Source organism: Trachurus trachurus (assembly GCF_905171665.1).
Source record: "Trachurus trachurus genome assembly, chromosome: 24".
NCBI classification, from domain to species: domain Eukaryota; kingdom Metazoa; phylum Chordata; class Actinopteri; order Carangiformes; family Carangidae; genus Trachurus; species Trachurus trachurus.
In genome coordinates, this window is record NC_139910.1 from 10,724,644 (window position 1) to 10,748,441 (window position 23,798).

Consider the following 23,798-nt stretch of genomic DNA (forward strand, 5'->3'; position numbering starts at 1 on the left):
TGTTTTCTCTTCATAAGAGAGAGGGAGAACATTTTTGAACACCATTAGTTTTTATGGCTTGATTAAACCCCTAGAGGGAAAGAGAAAGAAAAGGGAGAGAGAGAGAGAAAGAGAGAGAGGGGGAGATGGAGAGGTAGAGAGGTGGGGCGCAGAAGGGCCAGTCTGAACAAGGAGGCATTGTGTAGCCCCCCAACTGTGACGGACTGACAGTCTGCATTACAGCACGCTACAGCAGCCTGCTCCCCAAAGCACTGCTAATCTGTTGCTTACTGGCCCCTCTGGCTCGCTCAGGTAAGGGGGGAGGGAGCGAGAGAGAGAGAGAGAGAGGGGGGGGGGGGGGGGGGGGGATTGTCCCTGGTTTTTCCCCGTACATGCCAAAAATCATTATCACCAGGCAAAGTTTGACTGCATTTTTTCCATTGGCAGCAGAGCATGGTCATAATAATAAATGATATTATAGCTGGGCAGTAAGTATGATAATTAAATGTAATAATTGGCTCAGTTTAAGAGCCTGTGTCTTGAGTTTACTTAGTTTATAGATGTTTATTTTCATCTATAAGAGTCATTATGTCCTGGGTTTGCATGTTTAGCTATATGTAATGCAAAGTATTTTCAATATAAAGCAATGTGTTGTTGTAGATTCAGAAAGAGGAGATAAGAGCTAAACAAATGATGTGCAAAAAATGTTAAGTAGCTATCAAATAAGCATCACCAGTGTCAGAACAATATAGTTAAGTAAATGTACATGCAGGGGAAAGTAGAAATCTGATTTCATTGTACGCTGAGAATGTGAACACCACGATCGAACGAGACCCCGGTTACTTGGTAGCAACAAAAACAAACCTCTCCAGGAAACTCTGGACGACCAGAGCAAAGGTAAGCTCTCGCTTTTAGTCGGGTCGTTCCTGCAGCTCTGTCTGGGTTTGTTGTAAAAGGAAAGGGATCTGGCTGCTAAGTCCCATTGGACATGCTGCAGATGGCTTTTCACTCCCTCAGCTCCTCAGGAGTTGTTCTATTGCTTGTTTTCACACAACAGTCCCCCAGATAAGCTTGTTAATTCCCCCAAAAGCCCAGCCCTCCAGTGCCCACCCACTCCCACCTTATTCTTTTTTAAGAAAATACCTCTCTGTCCTTCACAGCGGTACACTCTCTTGCTGTGGTTGCTTCGAAAACGTTTTTTTTTTTTTTTTTAGAGGTGCTTTGGCAAAATTAGAGTAGTGTGGAAAGTGGTGGAGCAGGTGGGAGGTTACTGGATCACAGTGATGCCTGACAGGAAGCAGACAGGGTGTAATGAAAGTAGCTGCTAAGTGATTAGAGTTATTTTCAGTGTCTGGGCGTTGTTGTTAATGTCAACTTTATTTTCTGCATCGTCAAGACTGGCCGCTCTCCAGGAGAAGAGGATTCAGATTCTTCAGGAACTCCCTCCCTCCATGTGCACGGGCTTTTCTGTCTCACTCTGCAACGATTTATTTAAAAAACGGTCAGGTCCTCGACTTGTCACCAAATGAGCTGCGCAACAGCAGAGAAAACGTGTGAAAGGAAATCCTTCCCTAGATGACCTCTCGTCTCCCAGCCTCAGGCTACTGCCACACCCAACAATCACTTCCAAGTTCTATCCAAATCCGCTGCGGTGAGAGTGACCAAAGGAGGATACATCTGTCGTTCACTTAGTGACAATAAAGCTCACACACACACTGATACATCTGTCTGGTGTCTGCTGGACTGTGGTCAGTAATGGGGGAGTCTGGCTGGCTGCCACCCAACTCTCCCAGGGCCGTAAAAGTGACCATTAAAATGATAGATCTCTCTTCCTCTGGTCCTTTCTCCCCATCCGTTCATGTCTTTCTTTCTGTCACACACTTTCTCTTTCTCCCTGTGTGTGTGTGTGTGTGTGTGGGAGGGTGTTCACGGAGCCTCTCTGACCCGTCACCCCCGCCAGTCCATCCACCGTCCCGCCAATGATAAGAAACGCACAACACAAATGCAAAGAGACTCTGAGTAAAAGCGTCCTCTAGCCTAGTGCCCTTTGACCCCCAGGGGTCGTAAGGAGAGGCACGTGCTAACAGAGGTCATGGGAGGGCCCACGGGTGGGACCAGTGTTTGGTTTTCGGGGACGCCCCCCCACCCACCACCACCCACGGGGGGAGACTTAGCGGCCACTGTCCAACCGTGAGGTCATCTCCGAGCTGGCAGATGTTTAATAATACACACCCCCCGAGGATGAGCTTAGACAACTGACCCACAGGTGGACGTCCCCTCGCTCTCTAACGCCGGTAACCTGAAGAACAAACCCAACCTGACTGAGTTTGCCTTCGTCAACCGAAGCTTCTCTTGTGGTTTTCTTTAAGCCGGGGCCGTTTAGTGTGGATTTGCAGTCTTGGTTTCGTGCGGCTGTGAACAAGCCAGAGGAGCTGTTGTTGTTCGTGTTCTCCTCCAGAGCATGAATTCCTCGTCCCGCCTGATGTTTGTCTGACTGAGCATGTGACATCCCTCCAGTTCCTTCTATTTAATCCCTTTGTCTTGTCTTATTTGGCTGATGGAAAGCAAGCTGTGTGTTATCAGTGATCAAATACAGCTTTAACATGCAAATTCCAGCATTTGATGTGCACACCTTTTATTCCTGGGCCAGAAATTTCCCATCATCAATCATTTTAACCTTAAATTATAGTTGTGCAAATCTATATTCTGATGCACTGAAGGTGATTTAAAGGCTCACCCATTTATAAAAATGGCGTCCTTCTATCCTTACAGATGTTACAGATTCCAGCAACCTGTGTCTTCTCTCCTGAAATGTGTTTTTAACTTTTCACCCTATTGAAAACTCTTTGGCCATAAGCCTTTCAAACGCCTCCAAAAGTGGTGCTATTTGACACTGTGGTGTGAACAAATAAATAAAACATTCATTCAGGAAAGCTGGAGGCTGCGGTTTGGGTGTAGAAGTTTGTTATTCATGTTGAATATGTTGACATTGCCTCAGCGTGCCATTGTAGGTGTGTGTGTGTGTGTGTGAGAGTCTATGACTGCCTGCATATGTGTGTGTGTGTGTTGTTTGTGTGTGTAGGTGTTAGAAAGATAAGCCATCTCAGGGAGGAGGGAAGAGCGGGCAAGCAGAGTGTTTGTGTTTGTGTCTCCGGTTTTAATGACTTCAGCTGCTCGAGCTCAGGTCTCTGTCTGTTGCGGGAGAAGGAAGAAGAGGAGGAGGAGGGAGGGAGTGGAGGGTGAGTTAGAAACACACTTCCATTGAAATGAAGGAGACCATCATCACCTGGGGATATTGGTGCACACACACCGTGAGGCAAGCCCATGTGGTGATAAAAAAAAGAAAGAAAGAAAGAAAAGGACCAAACATGTCAGCACACACTCGGCTCCTGTCTCTGGCTTCCAAAGCACATAACTGTAGAACATCAATGAACCAAATCTAGACATGAATGAATGTCACGCTTCAGTCTCAGTGTCCCCATGTGCTAGTCACTCTATTTACTCTGCCTCTGATCATGTTGTTCCTCCCCACTCTCCTCAGATTTCTCCTTGATTTCTACACTTCCCATTCCTATTAGATGCTGTTTGATCAGTGCATTAACATTAAATTAACAGATCGCCAAGCGAAGCACACGCTGGGGTCTGAGGTGGATAGGCCTGTACTCCGAGATGGGATTTAAACTTCTGTTTCTAAGGTCATTCCGGTTTTTAAGTCAAAGAGCAAAACCAATGCTGGGGTTAAATCCAGGGGGCCAACCTCATGTGAGTAAGCCCCCTCAGCTGACACCCCCCACCCATTCAGTAGCCTAACTGTGTGTACAGTATGTGTCTGTTAACATGTTCAGTAAGTTTTCAAGGATGTCTGCACCTCACTCAGTTCAACAGCCGTCACGTGCTGCCCGTGACCACTGACCATACAAACCTGCCCCAGCTTCTACATTCAGTAGTTTGACACTTTGAGCGCACCATGCTGTCTCTGACTCAATAGCAAAAAGGACCACAAAGACAATATTTGCCAGTTTGAAAAGTTTGTTATTTGTCATTAGCTGTGTCACAATTCAGGGGCTGGATCGTTCAGAGGTCCTCCTAGAACAGGCAAAGGAAGGCCATATTTTTTGGCCACATTTGGAGGAGCCTTCGATTTGGGACATAATCAGCCTACAAATGTTTCACTGAAGGATGCAGATGCTGAATTGGGACACAGCTACTTTAAACTACAGGCTACAGAAGCTATATTTGCTATTGCTACATAAACTAGTGTTAAAGGGACACTTCTTTCAGAGTCATCAAAACACCTTTGGAGTTCCAGGGGGGGTCCGGCTGGCAATGGATTTTCATATAATGGTGGCGGATAGTGCTCACTTTTGAATTTCAAACATCCAAATACCTCCATACTGCTCGTCCATACTGACCCAAGTGTCCTGCAGCCACGACATGTTGCGAGATGTTCGTTTGCCGTTGTAAACCATTGGATGTATCTGATGTAAACACGGAAGAACATCTCGCAGCAAATCTCGCACATGCGCACAAACATCAACTGAGCCACTGGGAGCTACTGCTACAACAAGGCTAAAAACAGAGATCCAATTAATTTTTTCCAAACAACTTTTTCATGTCGCAGCTTCAGGACACTTGGGTCAGTACGGACGAGCAGTATGGAGGTATTTGGATGTTTCATAGTGTGTGTTTTGGATGATTCAAAAGTGAGCTCTATCCGCCACCATTATATGAAAATCCGTTGCCAGCCGGACACGCCCTGGAACTCCAAAAGCATTTTGATGACTCTGAAAGTTCTCCAAACCCTTCCTTGGCATGACGGTGGGTAGAAAATTGGTGAATTATTGATTTTGGGTGAAGTATCGCTTTAATCCTGATTTCTGTAACATTATCTTAAGCCACTATATACTGAGCCCTGCCTCCATCAAAACAAGAAGAAAACACCCTGATTAAAAAAAAACAAGTTGTCTTCTAACGTATTTTTAGTACACTTTACATTGTCAAATCATTGGTTCATGACATAGGCCTATTTAAGTTTTGTACCAAAATACCAAGCTGCTGTATTGCTCTTTCGATTCATGAATAAAATCTTAAGTGGTTTTAGGTAGGCTAGCTACTCGACATGAACCACAAACTTTAATAGAGCTGCACATTTACTTCCTAGTTAAAAAAGTTATTCTTCTGTGACTAATGTCAACTTCATCTTAGCCTGTAGCAAAATATCTCTTTGCTCTTTTTCTGGCCCCTATAGCACGATTAGCAAGAAAGTAGGCTAATCCAAAACGTGACAATAGCAGCAGGACTAATGTATTGTAAGCGGAGGAATGCAGTGTATTTTAGGAATGTGTTCTTTTTTAGCCCCAAATCTTAATGGCTTTTGCAGGGAGGATTGTACTTGGCTTGTTTACAGCAGCAGTAGCTTGTAGCTTTCCTTTGATATATTGTCCATTGTGCAGCAGCGCGCCCTTTGTGGCATCCATGTGAACTTGTGCTCTTTTTTTCACTCACATGTTTGAGGTCTCATTTAATGTCAGCACACCTCATCAACCTGTCCCATTCAGCTCATGCATCATGTGTTAGGCTGAAGCTCTGGACTTAAGAGGTGAATGCAGAGTTTTTGACCACATATAATTTAGGACCGGTGGTTGTTTTATCCGTATGCCATGCCGTGCTTCAGGCCCTTGTGCCGCCTCTGTGGTTTGTGGGTAAGAGTAATTACAACAGCGCCTAAAGCCACCACGCTCTGGCCTTTAGACCTCTGCCACCACATCCTGAAAGCATTGGCTTTACTTTTTCAAAAGATCTCCCTTCCTCTCTCCATAGCGCTCGTCTTTTTCTCATGACCGTGAAGACCTATCACCTTCTTTTCAGATTTGAAATCAACACTTGATTATTTAACAGGTGTCCTTTTATATTCCAGTATGTCTTTATCTACTACTTTCCTTCTCTGTCACTCATCCTCTTCTCTTGCTTTTCACCATCCTCTTCCTCCCTCCTCATGGCCACCAGCCTTCTCTTGAGTGTTGCCAGAGCATGGCCTGCGTCTTTTGAGGGGAAACCTCTGCATTTCCCACTAATCACCACTTAAAGGGGAATTCCTTCTCCAGCAGCAGGCCCGCAGCTCTCATCTTTGAACATTTGATGGTTTGATGGCTATAATTTGCTTAAAATAACACCAATAAAGTCATGAAGCTGTAAATGCCTAAATACCTAATGTACCAAGATGAAACGCGATACAGCCTTTTGATTTTGTACCTTTCAAGAACCTCCTGGTTACAACAGAATAGATCTTGAGGTATTGTTGCAGATTTATCTTTATTAAAGAGATTGCCGTTTATACAGCTGGTTGATTATCTCAAAACTACTATGTAAACAGGCACTTTGTTGGCATTAAGATAAGCTATAATCTTCTAATATGCTGCAATAATGTAAATTCTTGCCCAATGCTAGAGGCTCTACAAACACCCCCCCTCCCACACCCAACTACAAGTTAAAGCAGTAAGCAGCTGAATAGTAAGCAGCATTAAGGCTACAGTCTTATAATACATTGGTAATACATCATGCTGTAGTGCATTGTTCGCTCTCCCCCGGCCAATAGGAGGAGACGGCATCTTTCAAAAGCAAGGAGGGGGAAGCTCTGAGCATGAGTAACAGACAGTCTCCACCTGTACTGCCTCTCAGGAGTCTCCACTGTCCCGTCTCCTCCTCCCCACCTGCCCCTCAGTTCATGTCAGAAATACCTGCTGCACTCATTCTTAGCCGACACTGAACACCTGAGCTTAGTGGACCGTGAGGAGAATTAGTCATAGAGCTTCCTCCCAGTCTGACCTGAAAGGAGAGGTAGGTAGGATTGCAGCTGGAGGAGGACACCTTATATAAGTGTCTCCTAATGAATTAATATTATTATAAGTTTACACTGGTATGTTGGTTGGGAAATTGGGACTACCGGTAATCAGTGATTCTCAGGGAGTAAATCTCGATCCAACAGGCTTCTTTTGGTGTCATGTTGACACAACACATTGGCTGATCACTAATCTCCTGACCTTCTCCATCACTGGGTCCGACATCTGGGTCCCCGCATGACCAAAAATGAGTTGACAACAATAACAAGGGCTTAACATTTCGATAAGAAGCTGAAAAGTGAACGGTCTTCTTGCCCACTGACAGGTGAAGTGGCATCACATGACTGAATCCCATCTGTGTCGAATGATAGATACAAAATAAGGCAGGTGCAGGTTCCTGTGTCTGTGTTCATGACAAATCCCTGTGCTGCTTGTGCAGAGATTAAACTGGAGCTCAGAGGTCTTTCAATCCCGCGCACGACAAGAGCGACCTGTTTGTACACGAACGGCATCACGACCGCAAACCTCCTGTCTTTTAATGGCCGAATAAACAAACCGGCAGACATAATAGTGCAGGGCTTTTGTCAAGGGAAAGGGCAGAGAGCTAGTTAAGGAAGGAGTCTGGCCCCACATGAAAAGAAACAGGGAGGCGGAGAGACGCCTGGGTGTTCCTCCAGCATTGTTCGGCCTTCTGCCTCTGAGGGACACCTGTCATTGGCTGGGGCGGTTTACACAGGTGTCTTAACCCAGCCTGATTTGTCGGCCTTGAAAGGAGACTTCAGTCAGCAGGTAGAGTGGAGGGAACAATAGTGACGATCCTGAGGAAGAGAGAGAGAGAGAGTGGGAGGAGGAGGAGGAGGGTGGGATGGCGAAAAAAAGGAGAAACGGATTCTTGTGAAAGCACCTGAGGGTTTGTGTGAGATAATCTGTTTGCCTTTTACCCACAGTCTCACTGTGGAGGGTGGAGGGAGGTGTATCGCTGTGTTTGTTGTGTTCAAATCGTTGCTCAAGGATCCTTCTCTCTTAAGAAACTCCTCCTCCTCCTCTTCCTCCTCCTCCTCTTCTACCTCCTCCTCCGCCAAGTGGCCCGTGCAAACTTTAAATCACCTATCTTCAGTCCTCTCCGCTTCACCCCGGTTCATAACCTCGGCCGTTTCCATGGTGACGCCGCCGTACCCAAGGCTCCGGTTAACTGGAGGGCTGCTGCACTAAACTCGTGGTCTCTCATGGCATTGGCGCTCTGCCAAGAGCCAGCCCTAATAATGTGATACTGTTACACCAACGCCACCACACACCCTGGCTCCGAGAGCCCAGCGACAAGGCTTGTTCCTACCACGTTGTTTGTGTTGACGTTTTGTATGCGTGTGTGTGTGTGTGTGTGTGTGTGTGGTCTTGCTGCCAGGGGAATGCCAAGTTCCCTCTCACCCTGTGTGGAATGTGTCACGCAAAGCAGACCTGTGTGTGTGTGTGTGTGTGTGTGTGTGTGTGTGTGTGTGTGTGTGTGTGTGTGTGTGTGTGTGTGTGTGTGTGTGTGTGTGTGTGTGTGTGTGTGTGTGTGTGTGTGTGTGTGTGTGTGTGTGTGTGTGTGTATGCGTGTGTGTGTGTGTGTGTGAACTGGATATTACTGCGCAGGGGGAGAAACTTGATAAGCCGACACAATTAAAGTTGCTACAGAAATGTTGTAAGTGTAGTTTCTGAATCATACAAACTCAAATCAACATAATTTTATTTCCTGTTACAATAAATCTTACACCACTCAAAGCCAAAACACCTACTATCATTTTAAAGTTATTTGTTATGATTTGTAATGCAACCGCACAACCTGGTACCAAGGAAATGTCAAAGAAATAAATAGATATTTGTAGGTTGTATGTTTTGTTAAACGTAAGCTGTTACATAAGAGCAGCTGCATTGGATGGTTTCTACTTCACATTCCTGGTCATTTGTTAAGAGGCATTCAAATAACCTCTCTAAATAAACTTAAAGGATTGCATGTACACCTGTCCTTCGTTTTCACAGCCCAGCCACAGGTGTAAACCTGTTAATATGAGCAATGGTGGTTTAATAACCATCTCTATTTAAAGAGAGGCTGACCTTTCGAAAAACTGGGAATGTCTCTTGTTTCCCTTCCTCCTTTTAACTGTGGCCATGGTGATAAGGGGACAATGTGTGTGTGTTTGTGTGTGTGTGTGTATGTGTGCTTGTGTGTGAGTTAGAGGACACTGTTTCTGTGTGATTTCCTCTTCCCTAACAAACACTAACCAAATAAAGGTAATTGAATCACAGTGTGTCCACTCTGTGGGTGCGTGCGTGCGAGCGCGAGTGTGTGTTGACTCTGTGTAAATGTGTTTGCAGAGCACTTAGCCGGGAAGCTGGAGCTTGTTTTGTAAGTTGTTTTTAAGTCGTTGAAAAGTAGATCTACGTGATTTAACAAAAACTCTCAGTATTAGTTTAATTGCAGACGATGCACCTTGTAGAACAGGCGACAAGGAGATAAGTTTGATTAATTTAGGTATTGAAATTTTGCAATTCCAGCAATGTATTAAAACAGGAGAAGCTCATTCTGAAGTGTTTGCTTCCCCTCTGCAGCAGCCAACTCATAAATGAGTCAGATAAGTCCAGAAAGACATTATATGATGGTGGTCAGGGGATCAGCTCTCTCCTTTATCTGCATTTTCCTTCTCACAGGCTGGAATGTTAATGGTGGCTTTGTGATGGGCTCGGCTCTCCTGAGTGACTGACAGGCCGACTGGCAGCTCTCAAAGACTCCTAATGGGAAAGCAGAGTTAGCTGAGAGATGTCAGTGTTTTAAAAGAATGAGAGCTTTTATTTGATTTCAAGCAGCGCTCTGAGGTTAAATGAAAGTTCACTTAGTGCTTGTTCTATTAAATGGTTTATATAATGTTTCTATTCATAGTCGCTGATACCAGCTGGTTGTCTGGTGCAAGTAAACATGGGTACTGGCAAGCATAATAGCATCGCAGAAATCGAGCCTGAAAGGCGGTACACAGCCTCCGCAATTCAGAACTTTAAACGTACCATATCTTATACTTTTCTGGTGTTTTATTTGAAGTTTTGATTTATTTTTGATTTATATTTTCTCTTTTATCAGGAGCTCCATGACAACAGAAACTCTGAGCCTCTCTTCTGATCTGACGGTTTCCTGAGTGATCAAATAAATATAGGTCAGACTGTATGTAAACACTCAGAGAAACCAAATAAGATAAGATAAGAAAAACCTTTATGGTCGGTTTGCACGGAAATATGTGTTGCGCAAGTTCCGCAGTCATTTCCGTACATTTCCGCACATAGACATAACACTCATATTAAAAAAGAATTTGCTTTACAATTAATAAATTAAATAACAGGCAAGGCGTATAAAAAAGCTCTATGCAACGTCTGAACAAAAGCCAGTAATGATTCCAACAGTCTGACAGTTTTAATGCATTGTTTTTGAATATGGGCCATGTGCGTGCACTTAGCGGTTTGACACTTTGACTCAGAATCACTCACAATCAACACCTCCACCTGCTTTATAATCAAACAAAACATGGAAATGTACATTTATATAATCGGGGAGCTGCCAGACTCGCATTACTCTGAAATTGCTCTTTGATATAGAAATAAGGAGACCATCATATTGCCTCCTAGCATTTTTACAGAGCTCAAAATGCCTCATTATGCTACCAGTTCAGTTGTAAATCTCTAGGGAACATCCAGCTGGCATGTATGGACTGTTTCTGTTATTTATACTGAAATTATCCTTGGCAGTTTTTTAGTATAAAACACTCCAGCCATGACTGCAGGGCTGACGCTACTACCAGCTAGATAAGCTAACGCTGCACTCTCTCTCTCTTTCTGTTGTTGTGGTATTCTTGGCCTGGAGGCGTCTTTTAGATGTAAGTAGTTATCTGTCGGTGCTCGCTGATCTGCAGCACCAACAAATATCCATGGAAACATTATCTAATGGAATTGAGAAGATTGTTTAAGAGATTGTAACATGCTGTTATCATTTTTTTGCATACAATAGTCACATGAAATGAGGGATGAAGTGGTGATTTAGCTCAAATGGCAGCAGCATGTTGGTCCCACTGCAATAATAGACTATATAATTACGCAGTATTACGAGAATTTTTTTTTTTTTTCTGGTTTTGTTCGCACAGGAATGCTTGTGCTACACAAAAATAATGGGGATAGTGTTAATCTCAGTGTCAGGAAATGTATGCATTCAGCTATGATCAAAGTTTATGGTCAAAGGTAATAGCTGCTTTCTCGCTGTCTTATAGGTTACCTGTCCAAAGTGTTGAGGAACTACACCGAGCAGGCCTGTGACGGAGACTTCCTGGCTGTCCGCTGCCCACCCCGCACCACCATCACCGTCCAGTCCGCTTTCTACGGAAGGAGAGGTGCCTCCGACTTCCAGCAGTGCCCTCAGTCCTACCAAGGCCTCCTAGGTTCTTACAGCGCCCGGGAGGATGATCGATATTGTTCTGTATCCACTGCACTACAGGTAATTAACACAGTGCACATATTCAAGATACAAGAGTTTTGTATCAGTAAAGTCCAAGCTTGTATTACCGTAATTGTTTCAGGAGTGAATATCCAAAGAGGTTCCCATGTGTCTGAGACTTGGCTCTCATTTTGTTCCTCCCTTTGTTAGTTCACCCTTCACACACATAGACACCTTTTTGGGCTGCAAATCCTCCTGAGAGAAAGTGTCCTGTAAAGTGGTCAAATTGGCCAAGGGTTACATTTCGGAGCACAGCTGATTATGTAACGCTTTGTGAGGAGGTTTTCCGGCAAATTACACTCTGTAAAGGGGAAGAGGGCTTGTATGTTCCCATGACACAAAGCGATTTCATGGGGTCTTTGCCTTAGCATCCTCTCCTAAATTGGGATGCGGCTGGACAAGAAGCCCCGCTTTGCAGCACCAACACAAACACACACAAACACATCCTGTTCAGCATTCATCCACTTGTTTTGTTTATTCTTAGTCCCTCTGCCTTCTAGTGTTAAACACCCTCCGTTTCCATAATAGACAGGACAGCCATGAATGCACAGACACAGAGAGCGCATTGTGCTGAAGTGAGAGAATTACTGACTGCTGCGCCACCCACATTACTACAACCCTGAAGAATCTCATTGTACCACCTGTTCGTGACCCTTGTTCTGTTGCTATTGCTGCATAAATTCCCCATGTAAAGTTTATGGGTGTCCCACCTACGACTGCAGCTAATTATAGTTTTCATAGTGTAGACTAGTAATACACAGATTTCTATATTCATTCTATTCTATCCTTTAAAAATAATAAAACGTTTGATTTTTAATCTTTTATCTATGCAATTCATTTTGGTGGGCGCTATGTGGTGCTGCATATGGATGTAAAGAGAAGAAAAGCTGTAATGTGACTAAATACTCAAATAATGTAAAGAGAGAGTGTTATAATGTTTATCATGTGTGTTTAGTCTGCTAACATTTGGTCATTAGCACTAAATTAAAAAGTGCAGATGAGGCTGAAGGGAAAGTGAGTTGTATTCTCAAAGAAATTCAGATTTTGAGGTATAACTCATTCACTGGACAATCTTACAAATACATAATGTAATGAACATTTATTGAAGAGCATTGGTAGCTTAGTTCATAAAAACCAAAGATAGTCATGCATGCAGACAAACATAGCAAATTATTGACATTTGCAATAACTTAAATCAATCAGTCAATGTCAACGATTGAATAGACCTTCAGTACATGTGGGTTTTTTTTCTGTTACAGGGGAAATCCACAGATTGCGTCCTTTATTTCACCTCTTTGAATCGCACCAACCACAATTCCCAGGGCTGCATTCCATGATGTGTTGTAACTAATGCTCCTCTTTTAAAGTTAAATTCTGGGGAAAGTCAGAATCCCCTCTTGTCATTCCTCCAGCGAGTGGGATTTCAGTGCAGGGGAATGTGGTGTGTTGGAATGTGCTCACCTGGGCAACAGCAGGCTAAAAGATGATGAAACCAGAGAAGCAGGAGGACGCCAGGAAATGAGTGGAATGGAGCTTTCCAGAGTTTTCTCTCTCTCTCTTGTTCTCGTTTTTTTTTTTCTTTACCTGCCTCCTTATTCCCATGGCTATAAGCAGCCTGTTTGAAGTGGTTTTAGGTTTACCTGCTGCTGGTCTCACCATCGTTGGCTTATTGTTCTTCCTCTAAACCTGTCTTTGGTCTCTGTGACTCTTTTCCTTCTTTAGAAAATGCTGGACGAGTGCCAAGACAGAAGGAGCTGTCAAGTCCTTGTCAACAGCCGCGTGTTTGGGACAGACCAGTGTCCTGGCAGCAGTAAATACCTCATTGTCTGGTACAAATGCAGACCTAGTAAGTCCCTCGTCACCTTGGATCCTGACAGCGACACACACATTTGTCCCAGTCTGTGTTTGGCCCATTCTTTCTCTGCTCTCACACACCTCCACATTTAGTCCAAAATAGAGCAAGGGGTGGGGTCACTCCATTTGCACCAGGGACAACCCAATTACAACATTAACAATAGTGTACCTTAGCAACTAAGTATAAAGTATCTGATTATTATTCTTATTAGATGATCCTCATTTCAACCAATAATCATCACATGCATATCTTTTCTGCACTGTGCTTGTCCACTGACACGGAAAGTGAAGGTGCAAGCATATTTTAATTGATTTTTTTTTTCTTTTTAGCTTTGAAGTGCACAGAAAGCAGGTCATTTGTAGATTTTAAGAGAAAAAACAAGCCAAAAAAGTGTCAGGTAGTACAGCATTGAATGCTGACTTGAAATAAAAAATGTTTTCTGTATTTATGAGTTAATTACGCTATGCTATTCAAAGATAAATTTAGCATTATTCACTATATATCAAACTCTTCAGTGCTTTTGACTTGAATCGGTTCACCAGCATCTAATATTTGCATGGGACTTATTTACAGCTTACAGACCTATTTACAGCTTATTGCCAGCTCAATCTTTTAAACTTGACATGGGTATTTTGGTTTACCTCTCACTTGAATTTAATTTATTCAATCATCTAATTTGATTTTAAAGTCTACACTGAATGAAGTGTCACATTGTCTCCTGTGTCTTTCCTGCTTCCTGAAAGAAAATATATTGCGTGTCTCCTCCTTTATCCTTCCCCTTCCCTCTCCCCTGTGAGCCAGGAAGCTAAGAGTATCACTCCAGAGGGGAGCCACAACAGTGCAGTAATCCCACCCAGATTCTCGTCTCCATTCATGGCTCAGTGCTGTGCTGAGCCGAGCCGCACTGAGCTGTGCAGCAGTTCACACTAGAGTGACCAGAAGTGGGCATTAATCCACTGATCCCTCTGCCCTCCCCACTTTTTCTTTCTCTACCGGACCCCGGGGCCAATCAACAGCTCTTTGTTCACTGTCACTTAACCAATGACTTCTCAGGGTACGAGAGAAAGGCCGCATGGGGCGTTAGTGAGGTGCAACGGGCAGGTGTCACTGCCTCTGAAAGGAGAGGTGGATGGAGGACGGAGGAAGCGAAGGAGAAAGGGAGGCAGTAAGAGAGAAGAAGAGTGAATCCGTCACCAAAAGATATAACTAACCAGTCCCAGTCCGACCCCTTTTTTCTTTCTACCTTCTCCTCTTTCTGCATTCCTGTTCCACTCCCCACATGGATGGAGAGGCGGCCGCTGTTGTGTGTTTTTATTTGTTGGCCAGTGGAGCTGCTCTGGCTGTCACAGGTCACTGTGGCTGGATGTGTGTGAGGAATGCCTCTGCATGGCTCTACATGTCCACCGAGCAACTCTACCTCTGCTTCTGCCTCTTTACACAGGAGTCTGTGTTCTGTGCACACTAAAAAAATATATATAAAAATAAAAACATGGAAAATAGAAACTAATTGATTAAGACAACCAACCGTTTATTAGATGTTTAATTCTGTGAACAAGGCAATGCGTAATTTTCTGTTATAGCAATACAATTTCACATTTAATTTGCTGTTTGTTACAGTTTGTATCTTCTCTTTCTGTGTCTGCAGACGAGTATAAGAGCAAGGTGGTTTGTGAGGAGGAGAGGATGAGGCTGAGCTGCAAACGGGGCATGCAGATTGCCGTCTACTCCGCCATGTTTGGCCGAACTCAACAAGGCACCCTGGAGTGTCCCCTTCATCACCGGAGGGCCCCGTCAGTAGGTGAGACCCCTCCTCATAGCTACTCCCTCGTTTCAGGTTAAAAGAGAGTTGAGTAGCTAAGGAAGCTGCATTACACCCATTTTTTCTATTCATTTATTCATTTTCAATTTCAAATAAGATAAAATAGCACCACTGAATTCATTAATGTTAATAATCACCCTGAAGCTTGTTCTGACATAGAGAGTAGTGACTAAATACAAACTGCCAGGAACAACTGTTATCAAGATAACATGGCCAACTGACATAGCTAATATTAGCTTGCTGATAGTATGACCGGTATGACCTCCTGTTTCGTTTTAACAGTAATAGAAGTTGCTAAAATAAGTAAATGTTATTGACTTAATATGTGTTAAGTTATAAACTGGATGATTTCAAAATGTTATCTCACTAAACTCACACAATTATGTCAAAAATACCAAATTATTATTCTGGTGTCAGGATAGCAGCATCGGTAGCCTACAGCTAATCAGATACTACTACAGTACTTATTAGAAACTGTATTAAATTATTTTTTCTCACTAATGTTATAGCTAGTGATGCTACAGTGACACTTGTGACACTTGGGAAATCAATTTGATTTGTTAGCACAAGTAGTTCCTACACAAACATGGCAGCTTCTAACTAGTATGTTGGTTGAAAATCAATAAATCAATAAATTGCTATTTTATGGCGGTTTTATTCACTGATAAACCTCTTTCAAAGGTTGCCATGGGTAATAATAGCATTAATATTAATACTGTTTGACTTTATTATTGTTCACTTTATTCATAGCGTCAGTTCTGGGGTCAGTCGGGTGAGGAATGAGATCTCTTGCATGACAACTCAAGCTGGGGATGTAAATCAGGTCCTGCCTGTGTTTGCATGATGTTGAAAGTGAGTCTCTCTCTCCTGCTGCTGTTGTTATACATATTAATGAAGCTGAGAGAGTGGAACATCAGGTCATTTCGGGTTTTGATTTAGTTCTTTTATTTCTCTCAAGACGTTTTTGCAATAAAAAAAGAAAAGAAAACAAGACGTCATTCACCGGATGGTGAAAATTAAAAGGTTTTATTGATGAGTCTCACATGTCAGGGCTCGAACAAGACACTGGCAGGCTCATAACTCACAGCTGGATCTCTTATTTATTTTTTTTTTTTTCCAACTTGGGTGATAATTGCCTGGAGAAACTGTTGGGGTTTTGGTGGTCGACTGCTGCACCCACACCTGACGTCAGCTGTTCAAACAAAGCGATGATTTAACTTTCAGGAAAAATGTAACCGTGCCGCATTTAATCCTTTATCTTTGCTCTGAAATGACGCGGTATTCTGTATAAAACCACAACTCAAGCTTGGATCGAGACACACACACACACACACACACACACACACACACACACACACACACACACACACACACACACACACACACACACACACACACACACATTGTCTGGGGAATTGGGGTGGAATGTAGATCAGATGTCTCTGTCATCCAAAGCGCAGAGTTTGGCCTGTAGAAAAGGGACAGTATTGAGTTCCCTCCAAGTACTTATGTGTGTGTACGTGCATGTGTGAGTGCACGGGATATCCAGATGTACTCTAGCTCTTGTTTGGGAGAATGTTAATGACTCTAAGCTTGGATACATGACAGGTTGTCTTATAGCTACTGTGCAGGTGACCCTTGTCCTCTTTTGCCAGGCAGCTCATTTAATTCACTTCAGTCTGCGCCGCCTTTGTTTCGTTAATGTACAGAAGGAAACGGACACTGAGGTTTGTAAATAAGCAGCCGGAGCCGGTGGATGTTAACTGCTGTGTTAGAAACGACTTGTGCGAAGCTGTAAATGGAGGATAAATGTTGTGATATGCCCCCAAGAGTGTGTGCGTCTGTGTTTGTTGCCCTCTTTATGACAGAGGGGGTCAAAATAATGACACGGGCGTCAGTCACCGGGTAATCAGAGACACATATAGAGAACAGCATTGTGTGTGTGAGTGTGTGTCATTGTGTTGTGTATGAACAGCGAGGGCTGCTGCCTGGTTCCATGTTGTGCAGGTGGACCAGGAATGTGCGACAGGTAGGTAGGTGTAGCGGGTGAGACAGGACCGGCCCGATATCTGGTTTCAGAGTCGGGATTAAATACAGTAGCTGAGCTTCCCTCCGCATTGATGGAGGAGCGACTCTACTGTTACAGTTATATAAAGGCCAGACTGGAGCCAGGGAGAAGCTCTGTTTAGCGTCAAATCACATGTTGACTCTGTGTAGTGTACACTCAGACATACACAAACGCCTTGTTCTTCCTGTCCACCCGTTCTGCAGCGTGTCTCTCTATCACACAGACATGATCACACACACACACACACACACACACGCTGAACACACTCCAACCTCCCACCAACACCTCCTCAGGCTGTCCCAGACTGTCTCGCGGTGCCCTGGTGGGATTTCCCCCGTCAGCTCCGTCTTTGATGTGGCTCCCATGTCACCAGGAGCAGGAAGTGAGGGTGTCTTGAGTGACAGCTCCGACACACACCGTTAATTATTTTTTAAATGTCCTCCCCACCACCACGACCACCCTTTAGCCCTTCTTTTTGCCCTCCTGTCCATGTTAGTGTGTCGCTCACACACTGCATTTGTGTCTGTGCATACTTGTGGTTTTTGGTCTGAATAACCTTGGGCTTGGCATTTTTATCGTGCTCTAGTTTGTTTTGCTCCTATTTTGATTTGATGTCTCTTTAAAGATGCGTTTGACTGTGCCAACATGTAGGTTATAGTAATCTCCCTACACCACACTGCCCTGGCAAGCTCCTCGCAGCCCGAGGTGTGAGATCAACTCCTGAACTCGTACAACTTGCTGCACCTGCCCAGGTGATGTACTATATTGAATTAGGTGGAGAGATATTACTCTCACAGCAGCTGATTTCTGTCTGCTTGTGCACTATGTATATCACCCTGACAAAGAACAAAGGATGATCTCACATGTTGCAGCTTCTGTTTCACCCAATGACCAAGATATCCACCCTCTCTTTTGAGCTACTTCTCCAGACTATAAATCACATTCCAGCTCGCAGTCTATTTACTGTCATGCTTGCTTGTTGAATTCAGAGGCTGCCGGAAAAGTGGAGCAGACAAAAAACAAGTACACACACACACAGGCATGTGCATACAAAAAGTCAGGACCTCTTTGATCTCGTCTGCTCCTTGGTTTTTTGGGGCTGGGGTGGGGATCGGTGGAGTTGGACAGGTCTCAGCGGTGATGGAGGATCCTCAAAGCGAAGGGGCCTGTTCGGCCCTCCTCTCTCATCTGCCCCATTACCATCACACACACCTCTTGACATCTAAATAGCCCCCCATGCTTGGCATGCTGGCTCTCTCTTTTTACCTCTTCTTCTTCTTCTCCTTCTTTTGAAGCCTTCTGTGCTTTCACTTTAGAGCATGTGCTTCAGACAAGGCCGACAGTAAGATGTTTCAAACTGTATGTTCGGGCTGTTTGGATGATCACAGCGACTTTTAAAAGCTGAACATGCACAGCTGCGGTTCAAATTTAACACTTGGCTTTTAGAGGCCTGTTCCAGTTGTTAGGGTCCAAGCTGCTTGGCTGTAACTCAATCTGCATGTGTCCTCGACTTTGATGCACACAGAGCGAGATGGACAGCAGGATGTCTGTCTTGTTTTGGACTTTAGATTATACCACGGCTTCATGTTTGTATTCCAGCCACCAGGAACTTCACACTGCTTGTTTTCCATCATAACAGGTTCATGCAAAGTTTAGGTCAAAGGGGTTACCTCTGATTTCGAATTAAGATGTGGCGTTAACGTGATAACGCGTGTGTGCGTACTAGTGTTGACTGTTTTCGTACCGAGCGGCCCTGCATGACTATGGGAATAACCTGCTATCAACTTACAAACACAGCTGAGGAAAGGTCTCTGCACGCTCATGCACACTTGTGTACATTTATATTTATCTGTGCACGTGTGCTGTGAGTTCTGCTGCACTTTTCACCTCTGGAAATGACTTGAAATGCACTGAAATGACTCGAAATGCAATGAAATGCAATGAAATGCAATGAAATGCACTGAAATGCATCATCCAATAGTAATCACTAATCCCACTGTGGGGAATACACCATTTACAGTAAAAATGTGTGCGTAGGAGAGAGTGTCAAATTCATTAACGTCATTCACAGAAAGTGCTTGGCGTGTGCAGGCCCTTCACGGCGTCGGAGAGTAACTCACTTCTCTATTTTACACAGACTTCTAATCCCACAACAATGGCTTAAGCGTCCCTATCAAATTATATGTATACGTATCGCAGGTGAGTCAGAGCAGAGGAGGAGATGAGAGAGCTCTTGACAAGTTTTTGTCCGCCCATTGTCTCGGAAATTCCAGGGAAGGTGTGCGTGGGTGGAAAACCGGGAAGGCTGTTATGGAGTGCTCTCTGGGAAAGGTTGCTCTGGATATACTTGCTTGTGTGTGTGTGTGTGGGTTTGTTTATCTTGCTGTGCACACGCTCAGAGGTGTGTTTTTTTTTTTATGTTAACGGGCAAACACACAAGAGCTGTGTCTATATGTGTGCACAACACCAGCATGTTCTGCACCACCCCCTTCTTCCCTCCCCGTGTTGGTCTTAACATAAGGGCTCTGTGATGTGATGAGTGAAACGTAACAGCAGCCATCACAACATACAAGAGCTACTATTTCACATATTACTGTTGCGTTACGTTCTGTTGATTTATGACATTATGTTCAGTTAACTGGCGAGCTGGCTGGAGGCTGATGCCGGCTCAAGCAGGCAGAAAGTTAGATGCACGACGGATGACTGATGTGACAAACGTTGCTGAGCCATATAGAGGCGCTGCTGGTACCGGGCAGCGTATCAACACACACTTGAAAGACGTACAACACTTACACTGACAATGCCATGTGGGTGATTAGCTAAAGGCTCATTTTAATAAGACATAATGTCACCTGTATTTTTTTTAATTCAACTATATCTGACCTCTGTATCTATTTGTGTATGAAAGTGAGAATAAGTGTGTGTTTGCTCATCCAGGAAACTCCTCCCTTCCCTCAGCTTCGCTTGACTGTGGGTTTTCTCTTTCTGAGTCATAGGGTCTTCCCTTGTTGGGTGTGTGTGGTTGAGAGAGGGGTAAAGGTTAGAGGTAACTGGGGTTATTCATGCCTATTCCCCTCTGTATTTGTATGTGTGTGTGAGAGAGAGAAAGGACTGTGCTATGCTTGCCTGTCTGCGTTAAAGCCGCTAATGAGAGCCAGAGGAGGTCAGATCCTCAGGAATGCTCCTTTAAACCACATAACAAATGCTGCGTGTGTGGCTTGCGTGAACGTTTAAGGACGGAAAGCCGGCGAACAAAGAATAAATGTGTGTCTCTCCATCCTCTTTTCTCTAGAAGTCTCTATCTGTCTCCACACCGCCCCAGCCCCACCCGTCCCTCTATGCCCCCCTCCCCTCACCCCCTTGCTCCAACTAATCACCCGGCCAGGAATCAAAGCAGCAGCTAATGGGGGCCTGTCTGTCAGTAGATGGCCTTGTCGGGCAGGAAGGTTTTCTTGCGTGGCATGCCGACTCCAACGAGCCCTCTGGGAAGGAAAAGAGAGAGGGAGAACAAATTAAAGCACATCACGGGGGTCCAGGAGGCCACTGCGCTCCCCACAGATCCATACAGGCACATAGTCTGGGAAAGTGTCACTACACTTTAACAAGTAGCTGTTTTGGTAAAATAGCTGAAGTATTTTTAGCAGTCAAGTTCATTTCTATGTATTTTTAATGGGCAGTTGCACCTACATGTCTTTGTGTTAAAGTATGAAAGGCCGACAGTGGACGCTGATATTTTATTATTTTGCACAGAGTGTCTGTGAGTGGATGATCAGCTGATAGAAATCATAATAATCCCTCATATTCACGCCCTCATCGGCTCAGGTTGTACAAAGCTGCTTCTTTAGTCCTGTCTTCAGGATGCAGCGAAGCATGTGATGCAAGGGCTGCTCTGTTAAGTTATTTGTGAGTGTGTGTGTGTGTGTGTGTGTGTGTGTGTGTGTGTGTGTGTGTGTGTGTGTGTGTGTGTGTGTGTGTGTGTGTGTGTGTGTGTGTGTGTGTGTGTGTGTGTGTGTGTGTGTGTGTGTGTGTGTGTGTGTGTGTGTGTGTGTGTGTGTGTGTGTGTGTGTGTGTGTGTGTGTGTCAGCCTGTTAATCTACGTGTTGGCACTTAAGCAGCTATTCCTCATCCACACAAGAACGCACAAACATTCATTGATTCTCACTAACAGGACTTTGTTACATCATATCAGACTTTTTTTTTTTACTGCACTGAACTAGCAACAAGAAGAGATGTGAGATGCTGAATCTGTTTTTGGCATTAAAAAAAAAAGCAGCCAAAATTAGTTTGGTCAGTCAGGCAGTTGACTTGGTGTTTTTTTTTTTTTTTTTTTTTTTTTCATTTCTGACATATTACAGATATTGAATGGGCAGAATCATCACAAAAAAAAGAAATATATTGTTAGAATAATTAGACAGAACTCATACATTTGCAAATAATTTCCAGAACTGTTAAAATCCAGATTTAGCAGATGGTATGTGTTTAATGTGACAGTGGGAAGTGTTGAACCTTTGAGGTGCCTGACTAGTTATCAGTTACACTCACTGGTTCCCACAGACCTCCTCCTCATCACCGGTGAATTCCAGTCTCTTGTCTCCAGCTGGGGGAGGGCGGGGTTTGATTCCCCCTTCGTATCCGAACCGAGACTTTAGTTTGGCTTCACATTTCACATGATGCGTCTGCTTTGATTCAAGCTTTGTTTTCTAGATTTCCTTGTTTGGGATAAGGAGTGTCTTCCTTCTTATGCAGCATCACACCATCATGAACCGCTCAAAGAATTCCCACTGTTGACACTGTCCATGATCACTAGATTGCCGTCTTTCACTTCCTGACTGGGACATTTACCCTTTGACCTGTGCCATAATTTGTTGTGGCCTGTTGACATGTGAGCCAGGCCTTAACCCTCCTGTTCTCTTTACCTTTTTTTCTGATCTCCCCGGGTCTCTCAGGGGGCCCACTGAGGCAGACAGTGCGGGACCCCAGTGTCCACTTTCAAAGGGCTCATCTCCTTGTGTTGTTTTTTTAGGAGTTAGATGAACCGTAGGGGCCTGGGAGTCATCCGTGTGGAACCAAGGTCCGTTCACATTCCTGCAGAACTCAGCGGGAGGTTCTTCCAACTTCATTAGCACTCCTCACACCTCCGTTTATGCAGCGTCACTGAAGTTCATGAGGTGGAACACAGAATAGTGATTCTACATTTTGATATGTGCAACTTTCCCTTCCTGATCAATGGTAATCTGAACATCCACTAATGTATTTTATATTTTTACTTCATTCTTGCATAATTACTGAGTAGTTTACTTTTCTCTTGGATGTTTTAGTGTTAGACCACCTCTACAATTCTCTGCTTTTCAAACACGGCATTTTATCAATACATATTAAAACACTGTCAGCTATAAGTAATAAATATAATAAAGCAGCTGACATGATGGCTCAGTTAATCTAATAATTTAAGAAATGTTGATACTAGATCAACTGTTTGAATCATTTATAAGCGGAAATGCAAGGAAATTGCTTCTAGATTTGCTGCTTTTCTTTGTTGTACTGTACGCGATCATTAAAGTGAGTTTGTGGCTGTAGTTTGGACAACACAACAATCTGAAGATGGGAGCTTGTGACTTTATCTCCAATGTTTTCTAATAATTTCTAGACCAACTAATTTATCCAGGCACCAATCGGCAGACTGCTTAAAATATATAGACATGTAAAACGTGCTCTATGGGCTCAGTAAAGTTCGTCTGAAGTGTGCCGGCACAGCAGGTTGAGTATCATCTTCTTTACAAATGTGGGAGAGGGAAAGGAAGTCGGGAGTGGAAACGGAAAAGGAGAAGAAGGGCTCCGTGTGTCCGTCCACGCTCCACAGAGGCTGCAGAGGAGAGGCTCTGGAGGAACTCCTGGGTGCTTAGTGATGATGTATGAGGGCCCCATCCATTACTCTGTCTGGTCTCCGTACACAAACACTCACACACCCACACACCCACACACCCACACATGATGGATCAGGTATCTCTTTAGACAATGTGAGGCCCCAGTTAGGTTTTCTCATGTGAGGGTCTGATGTGGACGGAGTCTCCACCATGGGAGCTGAGAAAGGCTTCATGGGAAGGTGTGTGTGTGTGTGCGTGTGAGAGAGATGTCTGAGTGAATATGGGTGTTCAGGTATGTGTGTGTGTCGTAGCTGACAGGGACTCATGTCGTCCCTTTGTGCCTGAAGTGCTGCTTGTCCATCAAACATCCAATGAGAAGCAAGAGACTCATTTGTAACTTGAACATTGAACATGTCTGAAATATACAAACAAATGTTCACATTTTCTAGGAAGTGAAACAAGTGGATTTCTGCACTAAAGGAATCTTTCTGCCTTTTTGCCATCTGGTTAATTTATCAACCTTTAAATACCAAAATTATAGTTTTTTGGGATCTTCCAAAGAAATGAGTCGCAGCTAAATTTCAGTTTTACCAGACAGGGACCTCCTCTCTCCTTATGAATTATTTACTCTGTATTTACTGTATAACTGTTAATGTCTCCCCTCTCTGTCTCTCTGTCAGACTGCCAGTCGTCCGTGGCTCTGCAGGTTCTCACCGCTCGCTGTCAGGGCAAGAAGAGCTGCCTCATCCGAGCCTCCAGCAGAGACTTTGGAGATCCCTGTTACGCCGGCACCAGGAAGTACCTCAATGTCATCTACACCTGTGGTGAGTCCCAACACAACACACCTTCACTGAGGGCTTCATG

The 23,798-nt window shown here is 44.1% G+C and overlaps 1 protein-coding gene across 2 annotated transcripts in view; it reads left to right on the plus strand.

The window, feature by feature from the left end:
- eva1aa (eva-1 homolog A, regulator of programmed cell death a) overlaps positions 1-23,798 on the plus strand; it is a gene marked incomplete at its 3' end in the record, with an annotated part of 70,560 nt that overhangs the window by 9,499 nt on the left and 37,263 nt on the right. For both annotated transcript variants that reach the window (XM_084000601.1, XM_084000600.1), the window contains exons 2-5: positions 11,105-11,328; positions 13,051-13,174; positions 14,829-14,981; positions 23,615-23,758. In XM_084000601.1, coding sequence (XP_083856727.1) covers positions 11,105-11,328; positions 13,051-13,174; positions 14,829-14,981; positions 23,615-23,758 — 645 coding nt within the window. The remainder of the gene's footprint in view (positions 1-11,104; positions 11,329-13,050; positions 13,175-14,828; positions 14,982-23,614; positions 23,759-23,798) is intronic.